Genomic DNA, 25,067 nt, shown 5'->3' on the forward strand with positions numbered 1-25,067 from the left:
CATTTACACAGCGGTTCCGGGTCTCCCGCCCAAAGTACAAGCCCTTCCCGTTTGGAAACAAGATGCACGTGCTTCGCGCCGTCCTCGTTTCCCGTCGAGACAATAAGACTGCCATCGTCTGCCGCCTTCTCCTCCCCTCGTCAATGTCCTCACTCCTCCCCGTGATGCTCAGGCGGTTCTATCGATGCCTTCTGCCAGCCATATATGTCTTTTTTCCGCTTCTTCTAGCCGCTGTGCTGCCGCCCTCTGAGCGCATCGCGTACCCACGCAATTGTTCAGACTCGAGTACCACGTACGCTGCGCTCGCGCCTACCGCCTTTTGGTCTAATTATCTAGGCCTGAACACTTCTGGCTCGCCGTCGCGCAGGCTATAACGTTATCATGCCGCGCAGGCTAAGATTCTTTATTGTCTCTGCGATGCGGGATGGTTAGTGAGTGTTGGTAAATCTCTTCATGCAGCAAGCCTATAGAGGGCGATCATTCACGCCAGGCTTGCAATGCGACTACTTACACAACATTGTAATTGTGTTGAGGAGCTTTGCCAGTGACATCATCATTGCAGACTCTGCTGTATCGCGTTGAGCGACCAAGACGCTCGCTGTTCGCAGCGGCACTGTTGACTTAGCAAGATCGCTTCATCAACCGCTGGCCCTGTGGCGGGCTCACGCGAACACCCGGAGAACTAAGCACGACCTTTCCCTCCCTCTAGAACGTAGAAGCGTCGCGCTACAGCTTACTGGAGTTAGGTCAGCAGCAAGTCTGCTACCGATACAACATTTGTTGCAACTTACTGGAATGGGCTGATTTGTTCATCTTGCAGGCTGCACCCTATCGTTCATCGCCCAGTGAGAAGCGAGCGGTTGTATAGCGCGAAGGTCCACATCAACGCTAACATATGAGCGCCGTAACGTGGCCACGGACGCCTACTTTGTTACGTTAATCCTCGTGAGTACGCCTGCTGTGTGTACACTACACTCACACCATGCTGCATCGATCGATCGTCGTCCTCCCATACTACGATGACAACTGAACAAGCCTGTGCACGTAGTGCCATGTAGGGTAAGGGCACGGTCTAAATTCCGCTCCGCCCGGTACCGTTGAGTCAAATTACAAGCTTCAACGGTCGGCGTCAGTGCCTTGTGACGTACTGCCTGAGCGTAAGGCAACCGTACCGCACATCCGTTTTACCGGCGCGGGTAAATGCCTTCTCGAGTAAGTTATTGCAGATCGCTTACACTATGACGACGCCCGACGCGCTCACGCACGGTAGTTTGTCTCCAGGTGATCTGTCGATATGTACCTGTCCGGCCCAACAACTCGACGTCTCCGCAACGTTGGGAAGTGCCTCCCTCCATCGGCTCACCGGTTGTCGGGTGCTCCCTCCGGGATCTGGTATACTACCGCTTCTTATGCGGATCAGCTACAGCATTGGAGTACTCGGAACGCCGTTTGCTATGAGAGTAACATGTGTATCGATTGAAGCACGGTACCTTTGTCTGTTCGGCAATACACAAACTGTCGACGACCTGCGGATGGGTCTCAGTGACCGTGCATCAGAGCTGCGAGCTATATGGGGCTCAATGATGTCAACGATGTCGATGATTGCCTGCAGGCAGAGTTGTGGGTGATCAGTACCATCGGTATGCCAGATGAAACGTTCTGCTGATCACACGTAGGTAAGGGAATGCGGAACTTGACGTCATCTGTCGATGCTCGTGCCAGTGGCTTGCAACGCGTTGTGCTTGGTAGTTCGCACATTCACGGGCGGTGTCAATGTTAAATTTGAGCGCGTACATAACACCTTGCATCAGTACGAAGCGCAGTGCCATATGGACCAGCCATACATCCACAATCGGGCTGCTGTGCACGGCTAGCGTGTACGTTACCAGATGAACGGTCATGGGCGGCATCTTCGCTGAAATATGATGCTGCAAGAACATCACCGGAGTGAAAGTATAAAGTTACATGCTTTCCCTATCACTGCCAGCAGTGACGATCAATAAGGCCGCATCGCCGGAAGTAGATATCGGCCACCGCCATGCAGACCTACAGCAACCGCAGGTGGTGCGCTATACCTAAGACGACGGTGTCAGGCATAGGGTTATGCGGTGTCAAGACGTCGTACCATCGGAGCGGCGATCTCAGCCATCAGAGCCCATAAGAGTCATGGCAAGCAGCTCAGGAAGTGCCTGCGGTCGGGTGTACTGAGGTTGAGAGTCGTGTAGGCTGGGTGACTGCCAGGGCGAAGTCCGCAAACTCTCTTCTGGTCGCCTTGCCTCTCTGCACATGAAAATTGCACGGTCAGGTGCTGGAAAATCGGATCATTGAACGCCCACCTTTAATGCATACACGACGACGCTCTCTTTCAGCCGGTCAAGTGAGGCTCCGTCGCACTCCTCTACTTCTTTCAGCACGACGCGCAACACGCCCTCTTTCTCGTCAAAGGTGCAGCGAACCGCTGGACGCAGTCGCACGCTCATGGACACCTTCCACACGGGCGCCCGGCGGAAAACTGGATTGGAGAAGCGCGGATGGCAAAGTTCATGTCAAGATGTAGCCACAAAATCGGCGGCCTATACTGACCCAATCGCACATCAGCAGTCTCCTTGTGCGAAAGAAGCTTGACGTGTCCAATTATTCCGTCCCCGAAGTCGCTTTCTCCACGCTTAATGAACACCTTCGCACCTTTCACCTCCGCTCGCACTTCCTCGTCCTCTTCGCCGGTGACCGCTGCACACGCCGCATGGGGGAGTCGTTAGACACACTTCCCATAAAACATAAGCGAGTGGTAAGACGTACTCGTGCATGTCGCCCGTGTGTAAGTCTGGGCCTTCAAGGGGTCGTCTTGCGCATATCCTTCATCTCGGAAATCTACGCGCTCCGAGCGATCCGCGTTTTCCAAGCACCCAGAATGAGCGACAGGCGGGGTAGAGCGCCTCACTTGCGCTCCAACGCTGACGGCGCCCCGATGATTCTGCGGGGGCTCCGACTCCGGGACTAGGCCTTTCGCATGTTCTCCAGAATTGCTGTGAATGTCGTGGTACCAAACAGGTTTGGAGCCCGCAATAGGGGATGCCACCACTGTTGCGAATGCTGAACTGGCATTTGCGAAACACGTGAACGCTCCTGATGGCTTGACCTAGGGTACGAGGCCGTGAGTCTTCGTCATACGTGAAAGCTTGGCAAGCACCACTCACTGCAGGTATTAACAGCAATGGCGAGGTCAAAGCTCCATTCGACGGCACCCGCGAGGTCCCCCAGCTCGTGGCACGAAGATCGGTTCCGTCGAGGACCGATGGATCGCCCCCATGATCCATGGCCAAACCGTCGGCCTCCGCTGGTATAGCTTCTGCTCCATGTAAGGATTCGGGCGCCCCGGCTTTGCTTGGTGGCGCGGGAGGTTGTGGGGGGTGGGAACGTACTAGTAGAAGCCGGGCCTCGTCTACCATGCCAGACATCGTCTTGCTTCTCTTCCTCGGAGCATCGGTTGGATCATCCTGAATCTACGGTGAGCGCGGTTTCTGACCAGGCAGGAATGCGGACCTCACCCCGGCAGGTCGCTCGAGCTTCTCGATTGACTGCTGGTCGCCGGACGTGTGAGCAAAACATACTGAAACAAGAAATGTACAGGCTTATTTACATCGTCTAGATCTTCGTCTCGGCTCTTTCTCTTTAATGATCCCGGCTCCGTAATCTCATACGACTGTGTATTCCGTGGATGAGCAGCGTGTCCAATGTAACGATGATGAAGATCTGACCTTTTCTGACGCGGTGGAGCTGTTCTGTGCGGAAGAGTCTAGTAGGCTGCTCGCCCAAGAATCGACTGTTGAGCACATGGTCACAATCGGTTTGTTTGTAATGAGTTACCCTTCAGCCTGACCTCCGTGTTCTGCGTGCCTTCATGTACCGATTGGTCAACGCGTTCGAAAGGCGGGGCCATAACTCGGTCATGAGGCTTACCATCTTGACGTGTCCCTACAAATCCGAGATACCTTATATCCAATAGCCGCGGACACGGTTGCTAGAGCACAACAAGCAGCGTGGAAATCGTTCAGAGGGAACATCTTGCCGAGCGTATTTGCTGATACACGGTGTCGCCTAGAGCTAATGATCAGTTATCTCGGACACTGGCAAAGCGTAATCGGGCAAAACCGAAATGGTCAGTGTATAGCGGAGCGGATAGCAAGAGGAAGAGAAGAAAGTCGCGGAGCTGCCTGCTTATGTACGTCTGCCCATAGAGGCCCCTACACCTGTTCCGCACCGTAGACGCACCGTAGACGCAAGTGCAACACGTGTGCCAGCTTTCTAGCTTGGGTGGTACATAGTAATGCATTATTGTGCTATGCCTGCTGAGCTCACGACGAAACTACCTAGCTCCAAAAATGACGGTCTTTACAAGCTTGAACACTTCGATCAGAGCCTATGAGTGTTTCGAAATAAAAACGGCGAGTCTCAATCGAACAACGTACTGCCGAAGCGCCGAAGCGCCACGAGCGCTTAGTCTTATTGCGACGTGTTCCTTGTGGGTAAGTACTTAGGGCACGTGGCAAGTCGAGGCGGCCGACCTACCGTGCATGGCCCAGTTTTGTTTGATCAGACTGTGTATCTGCATGCACATATTTCGGCTTATTGACGATTCGTGGTGAATACTCAAAGTGCTGGTGTAAAGGATTTCTATCTTTCTTGGGTAGGGGTTGCGGGCGTACTAACCGTTGGATCATCCTCATTTTGCCACGTCAGCCCGATCATTTAGCCACGACGGCCGAAAGACTCCGTGGTTCGTTCGTACTCTCCCATTTACAATCATCTACCCCACTATCTACACAGCAGCATCCTTCGTATACGAGGAGCTTCACCTCGAAGAGGCAGCTTCGCGCATCGATACACATTGCATTCAATATGCTTATCCCTCGGACTCTGACGCTCACTTGCCTGTTCATGCCATGGCTTGCGTCGGCTGCATTGTTTCCAGCTAAAACCGAAGTGAAGGTGATTGACGCCAAGGGTTTCAAGAAAGTCATGGACCATAATGTGGGTTTGCATCCTCGTTCGTCTACACTGCTCACTGCGTCCCAGCTTCTAGCTTCTTTCGGTCTGTTGCTCATTTTGGCTTACTTTTAGGTTACATCCGTCGTTGCGTTTGTAGCTCCTTGGTGCGGTGTATGTCGAGTTTCCCACTCTCTGTGGTACAGTATCTGAATTGAGTTCCTCGTGCAGTACTGCCAAAGGATGGCACCTGAGTACAGCAAGGCTGCCGAGGCACTTGCTCCCATGGTACCACTCTTCGCGGTGGACTGCGATCAAGCATCCAATAAGCCGCTGTGCTCGGAACAGGGTGTGCAAGGATTTCCCACAGTCAAAGTAAGAAGTGTCTGGACCCGGTGAATTATTGAACGATTCTCATACAACCCTTCCTAGGTATACCCACGCGGTGGCCGTTCGAAGCCACAAAGTTTCGATAGCCCGGAGCGAACTGCAACCAATTTTTTCCATTGGGCATCGCGCAGCATCCCTCACGCGGTCAAGAGGCTCGACAGTGTTTCTGAAATCTCCGGTTGGACCAACGAGGTATGTGGGTTTCTCACTTCGGAAAGCGGCACGGTAGACTACCCAGCCAATCGTTTCTTAGAATGCTGCTCAGCCACGCGCCCTCTTACTGAGTTCCACCAAAGACATTCCGCTGATATGGAAGGCGCTGGGCAACAAGTACAAGCACGCCATCTCATTCGGGATTCTCCAGGACAAGAGCGGTAAACAAGCAGTGAAGTTGGGAGTGGAGGATACTCCGACCAAGGACTCAAAGGTGCTCATTCACCCTCCAGGATCACAGCAGTTCGTTCGCTATGAAGGTACAGATACCCGCCTATGTACTAGCTCCATTCATGATGACGCATTCGCGCACCCAGGGCCCCTGAAATACAAACCACTGAACAAGTATCTCGGCTCCGTCGCAGATGGGACCGCTGACTTTCCCATACTGCGGGAACAGTCCGAAGACTCGCCCGTGGCTCCGGACGCTCCTGTTAGCACCAACGGAGATGCGACGCGATCGGAGTCGGCGACCTCTTCGACTGTCACTCCTATTTCCTCTGTATCTAGCGCTCATATTGAGGAAGCCAGAGCGACGGAAGGAGCCCTAGATCAGAAGGAAGCTGATGAGGCAGTCAAGGCCACGGAGGGTTCGGCCAACGCCAAGCCCTCGAGCGTTCCTGAGGCGACGGCCGCTGCAGGCCCAGACGTGGAGGGGGATTCGCGCCCGGACCATACCAGAGATGAACTGTGAAGATCCGTCCTATGTCTTGTATAATTATTCTTACGTCTCTGCGGAGCCCTCATCTGTTTGTTCTTCCGTGGCCGGGACCAGCCTTGTAGTCAAAATCAAAGTCAATCGGTTCCGCCGTAACACGTGACACTTCACTCACGAACGTCGAAGGCTGCAGTGAGCCTAAGCTTGACTTTGATGACAGTTCTGTTACCTGCCGGAAATGGCTTCACGAATCAGAATCACGATGCTTTGCGGTGAGTGAGGGCACGAAGCGCACCTTGGATCCTGACCGATTTCGCATCTACTTAACCAGATAGGTTGAGACAGCCATTGCTCTTGTGCCATCATGATATTGCTACTTCATACTCTCGATGGGATTACTTTGTTATGTCTGTCTGTGGTCTATGCTTCAGTGAATCGGCGCAGCACCGGAACTCGAGAACTTGCCAAGACTATTCGTCAGCCGCGACAGTCCGTGTAGGAAGACCGTCATGTACACCTATATGAAGCCTGGATCGCGACCCATATGGTTCGGTTAGCAAGTTAACTGCATCTCTAGTTACCGAGAAGTTTGAACATTGCACACCGGGTCTATAGAAACGGGCGGATCAAATTCACTGGTTCGCACCTGGAAGATCGCACCTATCCTGGTCTCATGGGCGTGGTATGGGGAGTGTTTAACCTTCGATTAGCCTTCATGTACCGCGGCTAACGATTCTCTTCTCAGCAATTGCCTTTTCTTTCCCATGCTAGGGACATTGTGCGCATGAGGTCGGCGGCTTGCAGGCGCGATTGTGATCCTACTTTGAAGTAACTGGTGAGGATGTTCCCTCTGCTTCGGGACGCACAAGGTCTAGTTCACAGTCAGGGATGATGCGATCCCATGATAGAAGTGTCTTGTCGGAAAACATGCATGATGGGCTTGGGGAGAGGGCATTGCGTACACGTTCCATGGATTCTTTGAGGATTGTGGACAAGTCCGGAATGACCGTGATACTTTTTGCGGCGCTATGTCAGGTTTGGTTATAAAGGCTACCATCTTCCGAATCTGGGATCTCCCGCTACCATGATAATTGACACCGCACACAGCGTCGCTCCCCTGACTACTCTCCCGCACCAATACCTCGGCGATGCGGAGCCATTGTCGGACAGGTATTCAGGATCCGACGGCCGTTCTCTGGATACCTTGGTCACCGGTGAAGACACGCCCTCACCTATGGTCACGACTACCCCGCGGTCTAGCTCTATCAGCATCCATCTGGGTAGAGTTTGTCTCCTGCTACGTCAGCACGAGGTTCCCAGCACGTTGTGCCTTCTTCGCTGCAGCCAATGCTCCAGACGCTGATTGTTCGGACTATTGCAGCCCGAATGCCTCCCTTTCCTATCAACAGTGGCAAGACACATGTACGAGGAAGGCGGTTCACTTCACGGTTAAGTCGTGGTCCATCTGGCCATCGGCGGTGAAGCTGGGAGGCTGAAGGCACCAAGAACAACGTAACTCAAGGGCAAATCGGGAATGCGGCGATGGAGAGATGGATAACTTCCACGGTACGATGTCTTGGTCATTAGCCCGTGACTATACGAGCGGTAATCCCATCCTGAAGAGAACCGCCGTGCGGCAGGGAAGGCAACGTCTGTACTTGGCGAACGAAACCTCGATCTGCGTCGATGGGCATGGTAAATGTCGGATGACGTGTGCGGGGCCGCCGAAGCGGTGAGTGAAATGTTACATCTCTCTGAGCTACTGGTCCTCAATACCCATCGCCCACGACACGACTTTTGATAAGAATAGGGTTTAATCCTCCACTCCCACCGTGCGGCACGCTCGTTGTTTGCGTTGGGAGGTTGTCTAGGGAGTGTTGAACGGCTGACGCTTGTTATCAGATACGCGGGATTACCACGCAGTCTCCTACAGACAAAATCTATTGGTCCCCGCAACGAGTTTCGCCGTCATTCGCGGACGTCCTTTGAAGGCTAGTGTTCTGCGAGGATTCTCTCTCCCTAACCTGCTCGGACTACGGTGGCCGCCGATGACGAGTGCCACGGACCTTCCTCCATGAACTCGCGATTCGGAACCGCCTCTTCGGACTATTGGTGACTGATGCCCTGGAGATGTGCGTCTGAGATTTCGTCTCAACGTGTCGAAGTACTTTCATTTTCCGAAGTTCGCACTCACCTCGTTGACCACATCCTCAGGAAAGCGCGGCTGCCGTTACTTCTTCCACGGGCATCACAGGACCTACCTACTCAGGTTCGGTCGTGGAATAACATGTACTCGACGGATCTCGCGTTGCTATATAAACTGCGTCCTCTCTGGTTGAGACCATCCAGTCAAGTCGAACCCACTTCAGCATCGAGCAAAGTCGTCGCTGTCGCCTTGATTCAGAATGTCCAACCCCGGCGCCAGTCAGCAGACGAAGTTTCGCTTGAACCCGAAGCCCACATATAGTGAGCGCATGTCGGAGACAAGAGGCGAAATCAGGCGCATCATGAAGGAGGCCCTTCGTGAGTCCTCTAGACGTGCGCACGTGCCGATTGACTGACACTTTCGACAGGCCAAATCACGGGCGATGAGGTCGCCACCATGCACTGGCCCACGTATTGGAAGGACGTCGTCGCTCGATACCATGTCATCATCGAGGGTTGGCCGGGAGATGTTCCATTCCGGAATCTCAGTGACGTCTCCAACCTCGGTAAACTCGAGCAACTCCTGCGTGGATGGCAGAACGGAGACATTTATTTTCGCCGCATCTCAGACGCAGAATTCGCGGTACTAAACGCACAACGTGAAGCCGGAGGATCTGCGGATTAGACATGGGCATCAGGCGGCGGGCATCTAGCAGAGGTGTAGGGACGCACAGCGGCTGCTAGAGAAACAATGGCTTTGGATATGTCTCCGATATTCTACGCGCATGTCTGACTTTTCGGTTCTCGACTGATTCTCAGTTTGACACGTGCAACTGAGACTGGGCCCAAGCACACGCGGAGTAACAACCAGCACAACAGTCGGCGCGTGTCGTGGGTGCAGAAGTCGTGGTTTGCGTGTATCGCCGGACATGCAACAGGCAGAGAAACATCTGGGAGCGGCAACACACACGACGACTGTACCCCGGCAAGAGTCTATCAGCCTTTGTTCACAGGGAAGGCGTGGAAATACGGCCTACATGAAGTAAAATGCATCTACTGAGGTCGCTGGCAGCACTGCCGTTGCTTGGACAAGGAGTTGCCCGCGTTTACGTTATAAACCCAGGCCCGGGGCGCCCGAACTCGGATCCTGAGTAGCTCTACTCACAGTCTTGATCTACTATAGCGGACGTGTATCGCATTGGGTTGTGCAGCGAGCTTCAGGACGAGCGGATAAACATCCGTTGCAATGAGTACAACAGCGCGGGTCACTGAGCGTGTCAGAGACGAGTCCTCCTCAGCTCTCCAGCGACGCACCTTAAAGCGAAGCCCTTGACGCACTGTCCCGAATGTTCCATGCCAGCAACTTTGCTTTGCTGAGGGCCATTCTAGCCCATTGACTACTCGGCGATTTGGTCACGCAACTTGAAGTTGAGAATAACCCAGTCGAACATTCCGTAGTGTATGGTAGGTTTGGCCTTACACATTGCATAGCTGACCACCTGACGTTCGCGCAAATCTGACATACATGAGTCAGGGGACACCGTTCATAGTGCAGGTAAGAACATCCTACCTTCGAACTCGGACGCGGTCGAGATCTGTTGATGCATTCGCATGCATCCGCATCTGCGTCTACTCGGACATCAACGGGTGCTCCAAGCGGGAAAATAATATTATCACAAGATAGTAGATAGGCTATGCCTCTATACAATGGCCCGTCGCCTAGCCACAGGCTTCGACCGCTTACGCCTTTTGCCCTGCTCGAACGCGTTGGCAGTCCTGAGGTCACGACCCAGCGGATCTTCCTTCTTGACCTGGTAAATACGGACCTGGGGAGGAGGAAGGTTAATGAATGCGAAGCGACTGTTGACGGCAGTCACTCACGATCCAGTTCTCCGAGGTGAAGGCCTCGTCTATGAAACGCAGATGAGGAATGATAGCAGATGGTACCCGATATACGCACCAAGGTAGTCTAGCGTCGGGCCTATCTTAGGCATCTGCTGCCCCCGGACGCGGTCCACCGCTTGATTGCCACCGAAGAGCTCAGCAAAACTGAAAACCTAATCTCAGTGGATCTCCACAGCCAGAGGTGGTCCTCTTGCTTACCGGTAGTAGGACATTTTGTACATCAGGCTGTTCTTCATGGTGTTCGACGCCCCGTCATCAACTTTGTACTCACCCTTCGCCGTGAAATAATTGGGCTCCTGGATCTCGTCTGGCCACACGCCCTGAGCAATGCGGACCATCCACAAGAACTTGTTGATGTCGTCACCAGAGTAACCGAGTAGGCCACCGAAGATGACGAGAACGTAGTCGACGTCGTGCTTACGGAGGATCGGGTAGGCCACCTCCTCACTGCTGGACATGGCCTTACCCACGGTCGCGATGTGGGCTGGGAGGGTACGAACGTCAGGCAAGTACCGTCCGCAGCAAAGAAACGTACGTACTGTTGTTCCAGGTGTTATTGTCGACCAGGGTCGGCCTGTCTGCCATACCCGCGATCTGATATCCGTAGTCCCACCAGCTCATGACGACAGCGGTCTCCGGCGTGTTCTGCCTAAGCCAGTAGTATGCCTCCCTGAAGTCATCGATGATGTGCTGGCTGCCGTCAGGGTTCGTCGACGCAAGCACGACCGAAGGGGACGAGTACGCCGAGGACGTCACGTACGTGCAGTGAAGCACGAAGAACAGGAGCATGCCGAGCGCGTTGAGGAGTACGGCGAGGCGGGTATCGCCGCCGAAAATGCCTCGAGATTTTTCGCCTTTCTTGGTAGACACGACGGCGCTGACCGTAGAGACGAGGCCGCCAAGCGGACCGGGCTGTGCCGCTGGTGCAGCTTTCTTGCCTTTCTTCGTCGCGGACCCGGAGCTTGTAGAAACAGCAGTCGAACTCGCGCTCACGGCGCCGTCTCCAGCTGTCTCTGCCTCCTCTTCAACGGCGTCTGGCTCCACAGGATTGATGTACGTGTCCAACACGGAGGAAAACGCCACAGCGGCACAGACACACACGCAAGGCGTAAGGGTCAGCATGAGCCGCACCATGACGCCAGCGAAGTAGCTAGCCACCACAGCGTAGATGATGACGAAGACGTGCTCGTCCCGCAACTCACGGAAGCACAAGATGACGCCTGCGGGGAAGACGAAAATGAGGAGCTGCAGGTCCATGAAGAACGATGGCCATGCTGTCGGCTGATGTTCCGAGACCGAGGCGATGATCGGGATATACCTTGACCATCAGTGCGTGAGCAACTCTGTCGCCCAAAACGAATGAGACCGTACTTTTTCGCATAGCCTGTATCCCAAAGGGAATAGAAACGTCCCGTCCACGGTGCAATCCAACCTTTGTACGTCAGGCCGACGATCGCGAGACCTCCTAGAATACCCATTCCGATGACGGATGCGTAGAGCAGTCTCTGGAATTGTTTTGACGAGACATGCGCACGGACAAGCTCCGCAAAGGCGATGATCTGTAAAAGGCCAAAGACACCTGGGGAACAATGTGATCAGGGCAACCTATACATCCAGGTTCGAGTGGCTTACCCAACGCCGCCATATGCTCGCTGGTGCGCACGGGCTGGAATCCGACGAATGGAACCTGCATGCTGGCAAGGGTGCCAATGGCGTACCACGATGAATACGCCACATACAGGCGGCTGCTGAAGCGCCCCATGAGTATCAACGTGAACGCATGCAGCGGGATCATGTTCGTAATGAACGCGTATCCACCTAGACCACACTAAGTTAATGTCCGGAAGACTGCAATACACCGATCAGATCTTACCCCAGGCGGCTACCATGTAGAAGTAGAACAGAGCAGCGAGGGTGCCGAAGAAGGCACTGCCCGTCTTGAGCGCCTTGATCCAGAGGAAGAACGTGAACATGAGTAGGAATATGGCAATGGCCTCATTGTCATATGAACCCGCCACGGAACGAGAAATGTAACCCGGAACAATTCCGATGAATGCAGCGGCGAGAAGGCCGGCGCTCTCGTCCTTCATCTCCTTCGTAAACCTAAACAATGATTAGTACATGGACATGGCCTCCTGGGAACTGCGGTCATACATGTATGTGGACCATGCCGTGAGAGCACTGAACCCAGGGGCAAGCATGACACATATGTTGCGAATGTCGACAGGCAGGTTGAGTCCATGCAGTATGCTGTAGATGACTCCGCTGGTAGCCATCAACCCAGGGTAGATGGTCCCTCCAACAACACGTCCCAGCGGGTACCATGCTGTGGGATCGAACCAGTTCCAAAATTCCTGGATCGCTTTGTCAACGCTTTGGTTCAGCGAGTCTCCAAAGAAACTCACATAGAAGCCCTCCGAAGCTAAGACCCGGGTTGCGCGACTGATACGCGGTGAATTCCCCGCTCAGCTATGGGAACGTCGGCAATGGTACTCACTAGTTGAACCACGGGTCGCTGAGACACGCCGTCAGCCTCGGTCAGCATAACCCATGCGTTTGTCAGGACATACAATTCATGGATGACACTCTCGAAGTTGATGACCGCGAAGAGACGTGACGCGATGGCTGCCCCGGAAATAAGAGCCAGAGCCACAATACGCAACAGCGAGGACGCGTTCACGACCGTCGCCGGCGACAAATCCGTCGGCAAGGAGTATGCGAGCGGCATGACCGCAACCAGAAAGCGTGAGCTGCCTCCAAGGAGTGACCGTGTAGTTGGAGACGAGGAGGACGGGAAAGGGAGAATGCAGACCGCAGCGCAGCGTGGAACGCGAGACACGTCGCGCGGGGAGGCGCGCATCCCACGTGACTGGGCACCGTACATGGGCGCTTACACGGGGTCCTTGTGGTAACTTGTCGGAAACCGCGACATCATACCCTAGCAATTGCTTCACTTTGTCCTACCGGCGCGAACCAATCCACAAAAGCACGGGCGGCGCTCGGCACTCTAACTGTTCTGCTAATATGTCAACTTCGCGCGACCGCGTCGAGGACACATACGAACTCCAGAATGACAATAGGCTGGAAGACTTGCACTCCAAGCTTCGCACATTACGCGGCGTACGTACCCTCCGACCCCTTATCCTGTGCCACACTCGACCAAACTACGCGATAGGTCACAACAGACATCTATGATGACGCTGAACGTCAAAATTCGACACTGGACGAGTCGGTGAGTTTAGCCGCACTCTAGGGCTCTGGACATGGCTGATGTGACGACCCGTTACGCTACTAGCGGAATACGTTCAACTCGTTTGGCGCATCACTAGCGCAGTCGTCCCGAAGAGCAGGTCAGGCGTTTGGGCTGACCGGGGGAGGAGTGAAGCAGTGGCGGAACATCGGATACTGCGTCGCGGCAATCGTCGGGCTGTGGTTCTTGTGGAGGATACTGCATTGGTGGTGGGCTTCACCATCCCCCTGAATCCAACCCTTGCTTCTGTTCTGCTGAGCTGTTCATTGTTTCGTCTGTACTTGGGACTTATACCTTTCATTCAGTACCGTTTCGCTCTGACTGCCCGTAACTCGACTCGGCGGCATCGACTTGCTCACGCGCGAGTCGGCGCAAGGCTTTCATTTGTGACTTTGCGCCTAGAATAAAACCACCATTTGTAACGAACTGAACATGCGCGGGGCATCTCACAAGATCACTACGATGATCTCCTGGAGGGTGTATGCCCTCCTCGTGCTGTGTTTGCTCTAACATGTGTCTATTTCCTTCCGCATACCGTGCAGTAAAATCCCGGTCCTCCTCCTGCGGTAAGTTACCTGCCAGTGGTCCAGCGGTGTCTTCGATGGACATGTTATTGTACATGGAAGAGGTCCCGTGACGATTCGCCCGTTGAACAAAATGCAACACTTCAGCTGGTGTCACTTGTGCCGAGCTACCCTAGATGTCCCCTTCGGGGTGACATACGAAAAAATTGGAACGATACAGAGAAGATTAGCATGGCCCCTGCACAAGGATGACACGCTTTCCCGGAGTGGTAGATCTACGGATCTCAATATTTATTTTGCGTGGTACACTTCGGCGCTTAACGTACACCGAGAGCGTCCTTGGCATTACCGGGCCGAAATGGTAAGACGCTCGGTAGCCTCGAGGCAATCGGCACGTGCTCGATGTCAATCCATTATGGCAGGCGTACGTCAGTATACCGAGACCTCTTCAGTGCAGTCTCGCGTACACCTCTTTGCTGGACTCTGTCGATCCAAGAAGAGTCCCATACAGATCACTGACAATAACACATTCGCATCCATAGTTCCTGAAGCATGTCTTCCGACAAAGACGTCCTGCTCTCGATGGGCTTCGATCCCGCCCGAGTAGACTGTAAGTAATCCTGAACCTCGACCGTCGACGCGTCTCCATCTCCACTTCTCTCCCACCGCGTGAATACCACACTAACACGGTCATCTGTCTAGGGGCGGTCAAGGCAACGGGCGGACGCGGCCTCCAGCCCGCGATGGACTTCCTCCTCGAGAACGACGGCAAGCCCGTGCCCGACCTCGCCTCCGTGTCCGCAGCCAGCGCGAGCTCCGGCGGGGGCGCGCCGATGGACGTCGACGACGAAGACCGGGAGGAGCTGGAGGCGCTCCAGGCGGTGTACGGGAAGGCGCAGGTCGCGCCGGCCGGTGGCGAGTCGGTGGAAGCGCAGGTGCGTTGGATCTGCTGTGGGCTCGGTGGTGGGCGTGTGCTGATTGTGGTGGAATGTGCGGTGTGTGACAGAGCATCAAGTGCTCGCAGTGCGGCAAGGTCTTCAAGAACACCGCCCTTGCGAATTACCACGCGGAGAAGAGCGGGCACGACCAGTTTGAGGAGTCGACTGAAGAGGTGCGTCGCACCTCGCTGGTTCTCAACGCCCTTGTGACCGTGTGGTAATGACGGCTCTGCGATCCAGGTCAAGCCGCTCACCGAGGAAGAGAAAACGCAGAGGCTTGCAGACCTGAAGGAGAAGATGGCAGCCAAGCGTGCCGTAAAGGCCAAGGAAGAAGCCAAAGAGCACCTTGCGAATGAGAATATCCGGCGCAAGGCTGGCCGGGTACGCACACCACTTCCATTCATCGCGCGCACGTTCCCTGACTCCGTACAGGACATGAACGAAATACGGGAAGAACTCAAGGCCAAGGAGCTCAAGAAAGATCTGGAAGCGAAGAAACGCGGTACGCACATCCTCTCGCTGTTGCCCCCTCTTAGCCCGCTCAACTCGTCTGCAGAGAAAATCGAGGAGGCGCAGGCACGCGCCCGGGTCAAGGCACAAATCGAGGCCGACAAACGCGAGCGCGCAGAGAAGGCAGCAAGGGAGAAAGCCCTGCGCGAAGGCAAGCCCGTTCCCGGAAGCTCTGCTGCGCCTGCCCCGGCCGCCCCAGCAGCCGCTCCTGCGCCCAAGACGTCAGGGAAGGACTACCCCGAGACGCGTCTGCAAATCCGGATGGCCAGTGGCGGGCAGCCGTACACGACGACGCTCCCAAGCGACTCCAGTACGTCACTCTCTGTCCTGCTTGACTCTTGGGCCCCGCCCCGGGCGGAGTACGTGGCTGATTGATCTGATGTCCACGTAGCACTCCGCGAGGTCGCGGAATTCCTCGCGGCGCAGACACTATCTGTTGATGCGGAGACGGTGACGTTTGCGATGCATTTCCCGAGGTGCGTGCCCGCGGGTGTGGGCTGATGCGTGCGCGCGTGGGTCCCGGTGCTCATGCGGCGCCGTTCCTTTTTGTTCTGTGTGTCGTCTGCAGGAAACAGTTCACTCGATCGGACCTGTCGAAATCTCTGCGCGATCTGGGGCTGACGCCGTCCGCGGTGAGTGTATGCATATGATTACCTGCGTGCGGGTGGCTGACGGCGTGGTCCCCTGGACGTAGGTCCTGATCGCATCATGAGGGTATGTTATCGGATTGTTGCAAGGCTACTGGGAGGCCCTTCTGTTGTTGTGCGAAGCTGTATCGATATGCTGATGTATGATGTGTCTGGGAGGGAATGATCATAGGTTGCATTCTTTTAGCCTGCTCCGAATCAGTTCGCTGTGGGGGTACTGCAGCCATTCGCTCATCCTCCGCAAAACAAACATCCCCGCTGGTCGGCTCTGACACTGGACAATCGGAAAGGGCTTGCGACAACCCTAAAAGCCCTGAGCCCCGACCCGTCGAGGGCGCCCGAGGTCCCCAGTATGGAAGGTAACCTTCCAGATGCGGATGTGTGGCTTTCTGTTGCCCCTGCGTTTCTACACACATGTCACCGCCAACGCCGCAGCTTTGGGAGTGCAGTGGCTGGGAAGTATGCCTCGTGATGCCTCGTGGATATATGAGAGTATCCCGTCCACCTGGGGCTTCTGTATGTGCAGGCCATCCCTTGTACATAGACTGGCTTGCACTGCACTTGGAGCTGCTCTCCTGTTGTATTTCCTCGTACGCATGGCAAGGCTCTGGGGAGCTGTAGCTCCTCTGTGCGCGACTATCGATGGCCGCCCGAGTTTCAGGGTGTGTGTGCATGCGCCTTCCGCCCTGCATCGGCCATTCTTCCCTCAGGTGCGCTAGTGGCCCGTCATGCCTCCGCCCGCGGCGGACGTGCGGTGGCTGAGCGGGCCTGGCGTCGTGTCGCCCCTCGTGCTCGTTGCGGTGCCCGATGAGCCGTGGACCGGGCCGGGTGGGAGGTGGAAAAGATGTGCCTGCGCGGAGGCATCTGGGCATCGGGCGGCGGGGCGCGCGGACGGTTGGAGAGCGTGCTGATCGAGATTGCGCGTAGATTGCCCCGCAAATTCATTTATGTCACGGACCGTCCTGCAGCGAACGTTCTGCTACCCCAGGCAACACACTCGGAGGATGGCAGCGCTGCAGGCGATAAGTAGGCGCCGGAGGGCCCTCATGTAGACCCATCACCGCATCAGTCCCTGGACGTCCTGTCCTCCATCCTGTCCTCCAACTCCCATGTCCCCATAAGCCCTCCAGGGCGCAGTCACCCACCCGACCATGGACTACACCCGCGTCCGCTCGCCCTCCAGCTTCTCCGTGGGCACGCCCTTCCGCCAGCGCCCTGGCGGCCCCCGCGGCCCAAAGTCGCCCACGAGCCCCGGGGCCACCAAGGGCATCATCCCCCTCGACCTCTCGGCCCGCGTCGAGGAAGCGACCCCCGCCTACTCCAGCCCCCGCTCGTCTACGTGGTCGCCGTCCTCGCCAGGGCTCGCCTCCGAGCAGGATCTGCATTCCGAGTACGGCGGCTCCAGCACCGAGCGCCGCACCACCGTGAGCAGGGCGATCCAGACAGGTGCGCCGGAGCCCGCCCCCAGCACCCCCAGCACCCCGTCCATCGCCGCCCCGGCAGTGACGGTCATCAAGAAGACCCCGACGCTCTCGCCGCCGCCTGCGGTCAACTTCGACACACCGCCCGTGCCATGGCGCGGGATGACCCTCGAGGCCGCCCAATGGACCCTCACGTCCGAGCAGCTCCAGGAAGTCGTCTCCGCGGCCATCCGCGCGTCCGCGCAGGAGAACTTCATCCAGCTGGTATCCCGGCAGACACTGGACGTCGAGCTCGTCCACGAGCTCGAGCGCCTCGACTCGGTGAGTCTCCCGATCTGCGCGTAGCGCCTGGTGGTGTATCTCATCTCGCATGGCCCCGCGCGCTGACCGCGGCCCGTCGATCCTCATCCAGCTCAAGGCGACGACGCAGGCGCAGTACCGCTTCAATATGCAGCGGCGACTCATGCTCCTCCAGTCCCTCAATGCGCTCTCTTTCTCCCCCGGCGACCCATTATCCCAGGAGGCGCTGTCCAATCTCACGGCACAGCTCGCTGCACTGACCGCCGCCTGCGACCGTCTCATGGAGGCGCTGCTGACCGTCGCTGAGCAACGTGCACAGATACAGCGCCTGCAAGACGTGCACGTCGCGTCTGCGCTCGCGATCAGCCTGCGCAAGCTCAACGGGAGCTACGGGCGGCGTGCGACCGAGGTGACGGAGGCCCGCGCGAAGATCACCGAGCTCCAGGCGGAGCTCGAGGAGGCGTGGGGCGTCGCGCAGGAGCTCGCGCACGAGATGGACGACCTGGACAACTTCGGGCGCGACTTCGGGTACGAGGACGACGCGGTGTTCGAGGACGAGGCGAGCGCGGTGTCGCGCGAGGGCAGCGTCGTCGTCGCGGACTCGCGCACGGAGCGCAGTGTGCAGATGGCGGAGGTCGTCGGCGTGACGGCGACGGCCGTCTCGAGCACGGCGACGTACGCCACCCTGTTCCCAGGCCCGATCGCGCCGTCGCCCGCGCAGCTGCAGGTCGCGGACCGCACGAGCCGCGTCCTGGCTGCGCGGCGGCGGAGCACGCGTGCGAGCAAGGCGAGCCTGCGCCTGCGGCAGCCGTCGGTGAGCGAGGGCGAGGCGTCCTCGTCCGTCGCCGCCGCGGCGCAGACAGCGCGGAGGGCGAGGAGCCGGAGCCGGAGCAGACGGAGACCGACCATCTCGACGGAGCCAGACGTGCCCGTGCCCGCCGTCCCGACCATCCACGTCGAGTCGGCGCCGCAAAAGGGCGGGTCCTTCCTCGACCTGAACGAGACCCGACCCACGACGCCGAGCTCCGCCGCGGTAGAGGCACCGCCCCCGCTCCCCCCCGTCTCCGCCATCGCCACCTCGCTCCTCGAGTCCCACGGGAACACCCTCGGTGAGCCGCCCACGCCCACGCACACGCAGTACGTAACGGCCGTCCCCCATCCACACGTCCCCCCGAACGCCACGCCCTCCACGCCGGGCTTCGACCGCACGCTCATCCCCCCCTACACGTTCCGCGCCGCCGGCGCGTCCCGCGACGACTCCTTCCTCCCCAGCTCGCACGAGCGCGACGCCAAGGCGCGCCGCGTGCAGTCGCTCGGCGCGCGCGCGCGCGGCGACACCGTCAGCCTGCTCGACGGCGTGCCCGGCTCGAGTGCACGGACGCTGAGTGGCGGGGAGGCCGCCGAGAGCGGCCGGACGAAGGCGAAGCGGTATTCGGTGCCGTTGCGGGCGGTGCAGGGCGAGACTGCGCGGGCGCCCCGGCCGTTGACGGCGGGATCGACCAGTGTTGGGATGCATCATGACCAGCAGCAGGCTGGTCCGGGGCCGTCGTCGCAAGAGCTTCGTGATCAGGTGCTGCGTGATAACGATGTGCAAGCGTCGCAGCCGGCGCTGGACCAGCAGCCCCCGCCCCTACCGCCAAAAGAGGGGGCGGTCACAGCTACGGAACCCCCCTCGGGGCCGTAGCATCTGGCGAAGCCGCATGGAGGAGTCAGGCAACATAACTTATTACCCTCGCAATCTCTCGCTCGTGTTCGCATCCGGTCTTGGTCGCAGCCACATTGTACACTATCGAAGGTGCGCTCTTGTGTTCCTCAGCCTCTCGAGAGTCCCGTCTTGCTGATGCTGATGATGTGCCCCAGCAAAACTAATGCCCCATACCCGGCTCGTATATCCTAGTGACCCGATATGTATTACCTAAATTGTCGCAACCACCCACACCTACCCTCCCCTCCGCCCTCGCCCTTCCTTGCACCTTTGGCCCTTAGGGGCCGCAGAGCCGTGCTTGAGGACACTTGGCGCAGTGTACATAGTGGAGAGCCCGTTTCCCTCCTTGCTTGATTTGGCTTCTGTATTGTGCTCGCTGTCTGTATTACACGCATACTTACATGTACTGCTGCTCTGATTGCTTCACTCATCCATCGTTTGGCGGGGCGAAACGGAATACAATGGACTCTGAAGGGATGGATCGTGATGTGTGCGGTGTTGCCTCTTCGTATTAAGTGGATTGTGTGCCATGATGACTGTAAGGTGCCTAAGGCCTAACCTGGTCTCCTGCTGCAGAACATCCTTGCGCACACCGAGCTCGTCATGGAATCACAAGAAAGCAATCAAGGCGGCGCGGGTCGTCATCCTCACGAACCTGGCGTTCAATATCACAGCCCGGCCGCAGGCGCATAGTCAAACAAGTGCACCTGCCCAGATACCGTCCCCACAGCGATACGGCCCTCATCCTCGTCCATCGCGAGCTTGTTCCACCCGTCGTCCTCCTCCTGCATATGGAACACCATCGTCTGCACCCGCTCCTCGCTGTACCACCCCGGACTCACACTGTCCGCGCCCGCGCCCACCTCCTCTCCTCCCTGTCCGGCCACATCGACTTCTCCAGTCGAGCTCGGCTTGTCGCGGTCTAGTTCCGCTCCCGCCGACGCGAGCACCTTCCCCGCGATCCGCTGCCCGTGGTCGCCCGCCTGCGCAGGCCCGCTCTCGTACGCCTGCGCGTCGAGCCAGAGCGCGGTCCCCCGCCGGCCGAGCACCATGTCCGACGGCGTGAAGAGCCGGATCGGGGACGGTATGCTGTGCGCCATCGTCGGCCCGCCGCCAGGGTGCAAATACGGGATGGACACAGGCGTGTCTGGGGCGACCGCGTCGGGCGGGGAGGACGTGAAGGCAGGGTTGGGTGTGAGGACGTAGTGGTGGAGGATGTTGACCGGCCAGGGGAACCACGTGTCGAAGCGGATGAGCACGTCGATCGGGGGGAACTCGTCCGCTCCCCCATGCCCAGTGTCCTCAGGCTCGTCGGCGCCCGCACGGACGCGCGTCTCCGCGTCCTCGTCAGTAGGAGCAGCGCCGCGCGCAAGGAGCCGCGGGGTGACGACGAGGCTGTCGATGCGCCATTGCCATCCGTGCGACGCAATCGGGTTGTACGCGACCGGGGGCGGGTGTGTGCTGTTGTCGGGCGACTCGGGCACCGAGGGGAGCGCGTACAGATGTATCCACTGCCTGCAGAACGTGAGGACGTGCCCCCGCAGCACTACCGCGCCCATGCAGCGGTGTTCCTACAAGCGCAACAGCGTCCGCCATATCATTCGTCAGCGCTCATCGTCAGCGTGCACACCTGCCCTCTTGGATAGAGACTCACCTCGTTGCGCAGCGTGGGGTCGTCGTACTCGCGGGGGACACGGAGCGCGGCGCGGACATAGCCCGCCTCGACGTCAAACACGCGCACGATGTTGTCCGGCCCGCTCGCCGCGAAGACGCTGCCCTCGAGCGCGAGCGGGAAGCGGAAGCTCGCGAATGCCTGCAGCGGAATGAACGCTGCGCCGACGTTGCGTGCGCGGAAGTCAATTGAGAAGATGGACGTCGTGACGCTGTCGGGGGCACGGTAAGTGACGGGATATGTGAGGGTGAGTCGGGCACTCACTCATCGCTGGGTCCTCGCCGCGTGATGGCTAGGATGCCTGGATGGCTGGGGTCGGTGTTCACTGTCGCGCCTGTGAGGTCCGTACATCGCAGCGCCGCAACGACCTTCGGCTCGCCCGCCTCTTCTCCGATGTCCCAGCAATGCACGACGTACTTGCGCGGTGCTGCCGGCTCATCGTACAACGTGATCGTGAGCAGGTAACGACCCTCGCGACCTGGGAGGTAGTGTACGGCGAGGTTGCGTGGGCGTGCTCCAGGCGGGATGTTGGGCGGAACGAGTTCGGCAGACCGCGTACTGCGCGGGTGAGAGGACGTCCAATTGCGGCGGAGAGCAAGGGCACGGAAGGTGAGCTCCTCAAGCTCTATTGCAGAGAGCGTGTCGAGCGAACGCGCGCGCAAGCCGGGGAGCGGCAGTCCGCGGGCGAGGATGTGGGTGTGCAGGGCGTCGTGCCAGACGCTCCGGGAGCGCGTGAGGTCTTCGAGGGCCTTGGACGTCTGCAGTGCGAATTGGGTGAGTCTGAGGCATGAGGTGGCAGTCGTCTAGCACATACCCGTCGCAGAGCGAAGATGTCTGCTACTCCGAGGTGTCGGAGGATGAGGAGGAGAATATCCGTCGGTAGCGTCGCAAAGCCCATGTCGCCAACGGTCTGCAGCTGAGGTGGCTGTTATGCGAAGGGTTAAGTAGGGAAGGGTGGCAGCTGTGCGCGGCAGAACCGCAGGATGTGCCATGACAGGAAGCCTCCGACGACATCGCCCCGGCCCGCCCTTCCGCACGCGTCCCCGCATCCCGCTATACGGTCACATGCCGCTCATTAGTCGCGTCGCGTCGCTCCTCTCAGCGTGCTCAAAGTCGTGCATGACCTGCATCTCGTCGCGAGTACAGCCTGATTCTTACTCTTCGTGCATGAAAGTCAACAGTCGCCAAGTATAGCACTTCCCTCTGACCCGATGTCATTCTCCCTGCCCACTTCTCCGGAGCGCTCCCAGAACGCTCCAAGTGCTCAGGCCTCAGGCCCAGGCTGAGGCTGACGTTTCTGCGCATGCTTCGCGCACCTTGAATAGAATCTAACGTGTCTTAATTACTGCATATGGAGCGCCGTTGACTGGGAGAAATGCCTATATTATGCACACGGTGTAATGTACAGTACAACAGTAATAGCTGGTGCTACAGCCTGTTATCCCGGGTCCCGACAGTAAAGAAAGAATGACGAATGGCGTGCAGCGTTACGACACACGTCCGCCTGGCCCCGCCGGAGCAGTAATGCAGTACTACTCACCCGTCCGTACCCTAACGCCGAGACGTGAAGTCAGAGGCCATCTCCCATCCCCTGGGAGACGCGCCCTCAAACGCATAGTGATGGGCGTCCACCTCCATCCTGTCTGAACGTGGCATCCCCGGGTACTCCACTCGCCACCTTGTCTCCTCGTCGAGGAAGGGCGCGAGCGCGTCAGACGTCGGATACCTAAACGCGCCGCCGGCAAGTGCCCGGTGCCCAGCAGACGTCCCCACCGCTGCTGCCGCATTCAAGCCCATCACGCTCGCAGGGTCTTGCGTCTCGAGGAACGCCGCAGGCGATTCGTCAGCGACCGCGAACTCGGCCTGCAGCGCCCTCATCGACGGGTACGCTACGAGGCCCACCGCCGTCGCGCTCCGCGTGCTCGGCCTTGACCGTACGGGCACCGGTACGTACTGCACCTCGGTCCCTGTTGCGTGCTCGGAAAACCCCGCACCGGGGTGTGGCTTCCGACCCTCCGCAAAGGCAACGGCTTCCTGGAGCTCTGCCATGGACGAGTACGCAAGGAGGTGCGGCGAGCGGAGCACCGTGGGGTTCACCGTGCGCGAAGGGGGCTGTTGCGTGTTAACGAGCCGGCGGAAGGTCGACACGGGGACGGGAACATATTTCGCGGTTGACGCGTGCGATGGAGACGGCTGGGATGTGGCTGCCGAAGGGTTGGCGAATGGGCTGTAAGGCGCGGGGAAGGCGGTCGATGGTAGAGTGGTGAAGTTTGGCTCGATCGGCGGGGCATGCCGGAACCTGCTCCTGTTCAACTTCTCCTGCAGGTCCTTGCCAACGCTGGGGGGAGCTCTCAAGGTCGGAGTCGAATTCGTCCGCGCCCTCGTCCTGACCTCGTCCTGTACTTCCTCCCTCTTCTTTGGCTGGTACTTGTACCCAGGATACAACCTCTTATGCTCCTCTTTCCTCTCCTCCGCGACGCGCTCGTAATACGCCCTCCCTGCGGCATCGAGCTCGTGCCACTCGCGCGCGACACGCTTCGAGAGCTCTTGCTGGTGAAGCGGCGCCGTCCGCCCCGCAGCCTTTGTCTCTCGCTGATAGTCCTGGAAGCGGTCTGAGCGGAAGCAGATGAAGGGGTTCGGCGGGCGCGGAGGATTAGCTGGTTGGGTGTGGCTTGGCATAGCTGGCGAGTGGCACGGAATAGTCGGTAGTGAGGACTCGACGAGGCAGATAGGGGCTCCTCAGTGAGGTACACGGCGTCATGTTGCACGCTTTTATCCCCGCCCCGCACTCGTTGTCCGTTCAGCGGTGTACAACGTCCAACGCTTTGGTCGCTTTGACAAGCCCGCACGTCGGCGCCTATCGGTGCGCAGGATCGCTCACGCTTTGGGTTGATGCCACTTCGACTTGTGCAACGAGACAAAGCGGAGGTGCAGGATCACCAGGACGCAACTCCGCGGCGAGGAGGGCGCTGCTGGAAGCGAAGCGAGGTGATGATTGGCTGAGGTCGACGCGGTGTTAAAAGACGACCAGTCCGGGGACCTGGGTTATACAACGTCAGTGCGACCAGAGAGAAGGAGGATCCCTGACGATGCTGCAGTGACCTCGCAACGCAGTGCGGATGTCATGGTCCCTGTGTGGATCCTGAGTAGTTGAGAAACCAACCTGAGATCTTACCACGATACAGGCACACATCCCCCGTGCATATTCGAAACAGTACGACGCTGCTGCAGACAAGCACTGACGCAGGTCAGCTCTGTGTTTGACGTACTCAGCTGAACACTGTGAGAACGAGCTGTGGGAGAGGCGAAGGAGAGTACAAGGCGTCGACGCCACTGATCCGCCTCCGAAGGCCGACCCTGTCGCAATGGGGCACACAACGTCGCGTGCCTAAGCACCGTAACCATCGCCGCGGCGCAGTGGAAGTCCGCGAACGTGTGTTGAATGCGCTGGGTGTACCTGTTGAGGATCATCCCCGGGCTGCCTGGCAGTGGCACATCTCCTCGACGGTAAGGCACGCTGTCAGCCATGAAACGATATCGCGTGCGATGGAAACATACCGGCGGTTAGGGCGTGTTATATGCAGATACGGCGCGCTGCAACGAGACTTGGTTGGCGATGGTGGCGCAGGACGTCGGGCGTCGGTAGATATCGCGTACCTGCTAATCACAAACACTTCCTTATTCAGTCAACTTAATATAGTCGGCAGTCCACCTCTGCAAAGTGCAAAGCGAACTTCAGTCTTTGTGTGGGTCGAGCCAAGACCGGAAACTCACCATAAAGAAACTTGAAACCTGTCCTCCAT

The 25,067-nt window shown here is 58.0% G+C and overlaps 10 protein-coding genes across 10 annotated transcripts; 6 read left to right on the top strand and 4 right to left on the bottom strand.

Annotated features, from left to right (window-relative positions):
* Window positions 1-1,763: 1,763 nt before the first annotated feature.
* On the bottom strand, window positions 1,764-4,292 carry C8Q71DRAFT_777513 (uncharacterized protein). Its single transcript, XM_047924716.1, has 11 exons — window positions 3,961-4,292; window positions 3,881-3,897; window positions 3,759-3,823; window positions 3,641-3,703; window positions 3,549-3,581; window positions 3,198-3,497; window positions 2,800-3,139; window positions 2,584-2,730; window positions 2,337-2,512; window positions 2,126-2,280; window positions 1,764-2,075 (listed from the first exon to the last, which is right to left on the bottom strand). Exons 1-10 carry the CDS (start codon window positions 4,062-4,064, stop codon window positions 2,179-2,181), a joined length of 1,347 nt encoding a protein of 448 aa, XP_047775571.1. The 5' UTR covers window positions 4,065-4,292; the 3' UTR covers window positions 1,764-2,075; window positions 2,126-2,178.
* A 607-nt stretch (window positions 4,293-4,899) lies between these two features.
* On the top strand, window positions 4,900-6,283 carry C8Q71DRAFT_713845 (thioredoxin-like protein; the record flags this gene model as incomplete). Its single annotated transcript, XM_047920939.1, has 6 exons — window positions 4,900-5,031; window positions 5,122-5,160; window positions 5,218-5,361; window positions 5,419-5,568; window positions 5,630-5,849; window positions 5,907-6,283. 6 exons carry the CDS (start codon window positions 4,900-4,902, stop codon window positions 6,281-6,283), a joined length of 1,062 nt encoding a protein of 353 aa, XP_047775572.1.
* A 2,369-nt stretch (window positions 6,284-8,652) lies between these two features.
* Window positions 8,653-9,077, top strand: C8Q71DRAFT_861036 (uncharacterized protein; the record flags this gene model as incomplete). Its single annotated transcript, XM_047927854.1, has 2 exons — window positions 8,653-8,770; window positions 8,821-9,077. The coding sequence occupies 2 exons, from the start codon at window positions 8,653-8,655 to the stop codon at window positions 9,075-9,077; spliced, it is 375 nt and encodes a 124-aa protein (XP_047775573.1).
* Window positions 9,078-10,092: 1,015 nt separating this feature from the next.
* On the bottom strand, window positions 10,093-13,025 carry C8Q71DRAFT_713967 (oligosaccharyl transferase STT3 subunit; the record flags this gene model as incomplete). Its single annotated transcript, XM_047920947.1, has 12 exons — window positions 10,093-10,218; window positions 10,274-10,302; window positions 10,353-10,441; window positions 10,496-10,781; window positions 10,837-11,615; window positions 11,669-11,876; window positions 11,930-12,115; window positions 12,171-12,400; window positions 12,452-12,651; window positions 12,703-12,739; window positions 12,795-12,812; window positions 12,868-13,025. 12 exons carry the CDS (start codon window positions 13,023-13,025, stop codon window positions 10,093-10,095), a joined length of 2,346 nt encoding a protein of 781 aa, XP_047775574.1.
* Window positions 13,026-13,216: 191 nt separating this feature from the next.
* On the top strand, window positions 13,217-14,245 carry C8Q71DRAFT_777539 (uncharacterized protein). Its single transcript, XM_047924717.1, has 3 exons — window positions 13,217-13,417; window positions 13,473-13,529; window positions 13,593-14,245. The coding sequence occupies exons 1-3, from the start codon at window positions 13,322-13,324 to the stop codon at window positions 13,776-13,778; spliced, it is 339 nt and encodes a 112-aa protein (XP_047775575.1). The 5' UTR covers window positions 13,217-13,321; the 3' UTR covers window positions 13,779-14,245.
* Window positions 14,246-14,510: 265 nt separating this feature from the next.
* Window positions 14,511-16,361, top strand: C8Q71DRAFT_777541 (ubiquitin-related domain-containing protein). The gene is made up of 9 exons (XM_047924718.1): window positions 14,511-14,681; window positions 14,774-15,006; window positions 15,078-15,182; window positions 15,250-15,390; window positions 15,442-15,511; window positions 15,566-15,829; window positions 15,911-15,995; window positions 16,088-16,151; window positions 16,214-16,361. The coding sequence occupies exons 1-9, from the start codon at window positions 14,624-14,626 to the stop codon at window positions 16,229-16,231; spliced, it is 1,038 nt and encodes a 345-aa protein (XP_047775576.1). The 5' UTR covers window positions 14,511-14,623; the 3' UTR covers window positions 16,232-16,361.
* Window positions 16,362-17,317: 956 nt separating this feature from the next.
* Window positions 17,318-17,932, top strand: C8Q71DRAFT_861040 (uncharacterized protein; the record flags this gene model as incomplete). The annotated part of the gene is made up of 1 exon (XM_047927855.1): window positions 17,318-17,932. The coding sequence occupies one exon, from the start codon at window positions 17,318-17,320 to the stop codon at window positions 17,930-17,932; it is 615 nt and encodes a 204-aa protein (XP_047775577.1).
* A 25-nt stretch (window positions 17,933-17,957) lies between these two features.
* C8Q71DRAFT_861041 (uncharacterized protein) lies at window positions 17,958-19,571 on the top strand (the record flags this gene model as incomplete). The annotated part of the gene is made up of 1 exon (XM_047927856.1): window positions 17,958-19,571. One exon carries the CDS (start codon window positions 17,958-17,960, stop codon window positions 19,569-19,571), a length of 1,614 nt encoding a protein of 537 aa, XP_047775578.1.
* A 500-nt stretch (window positions 19,572-20,071) lies between these two features.
* C8Q71DRAFT_777549 (uncharacterized protein) lies at window positions 20,072-22,271 on the bottom strand. Its single transcript, XM_047924719.1, has 4 exons — window positions 22,079-22,271; window positions 21,529-22,022; window positions 21,247-21,475; window positions 20,072-21,163 (listed from the first exon to the last, which is right to left on the bottom strand). Exons 1-4 carry the CDS (start codon window positions 22,160-22,162, stop codon window positions 20,261-20,263), a joined length of 1,710 nt encoding a protein of 569 aa, XP_047775579.1. The 5' UTR covers window positions 22,163-22,271; the 3' UTR covers window positions 20,072-20,260.
* A 544-nt stretch (window positions 22,272-22,815) lies between these two features.
* Window positions 22,816-23,943, bottom strand: C8Q71DRAFT_726309 (uncharacterized protein; the record flags this gene model as incomplete). The annotated part of the gene is made up of 1 exon (XM_047921754.1): window positions 22,816-23,943. One exon carries the CDS (start codon window positions 23,941-23,943, stop codon window positions 22,816-22,818), a length of 1,128 nt encoding a protein of 375 aa, XP_047775580.1.
* Window positions 23,944-25,067: the final 1,124 nt, after the last annotated feature.

Source organism: Rhodofomes roseus, assembly GCF_022264815.1.
Source record: "Rhodofomes roseus strain CIRM-BRFM 1785 chromosome Unknown C8Q71scaffold_21, whole genome shotgun sequence".
Classification (NCBI taxonomy): domain Eukaryota; kingdom Fungi; phylum Basidiomycota; class Agaricomycetes; order Polyporales; family Fomitopsidaceae; genus Rhodofomes; species Rhodofomes roseus.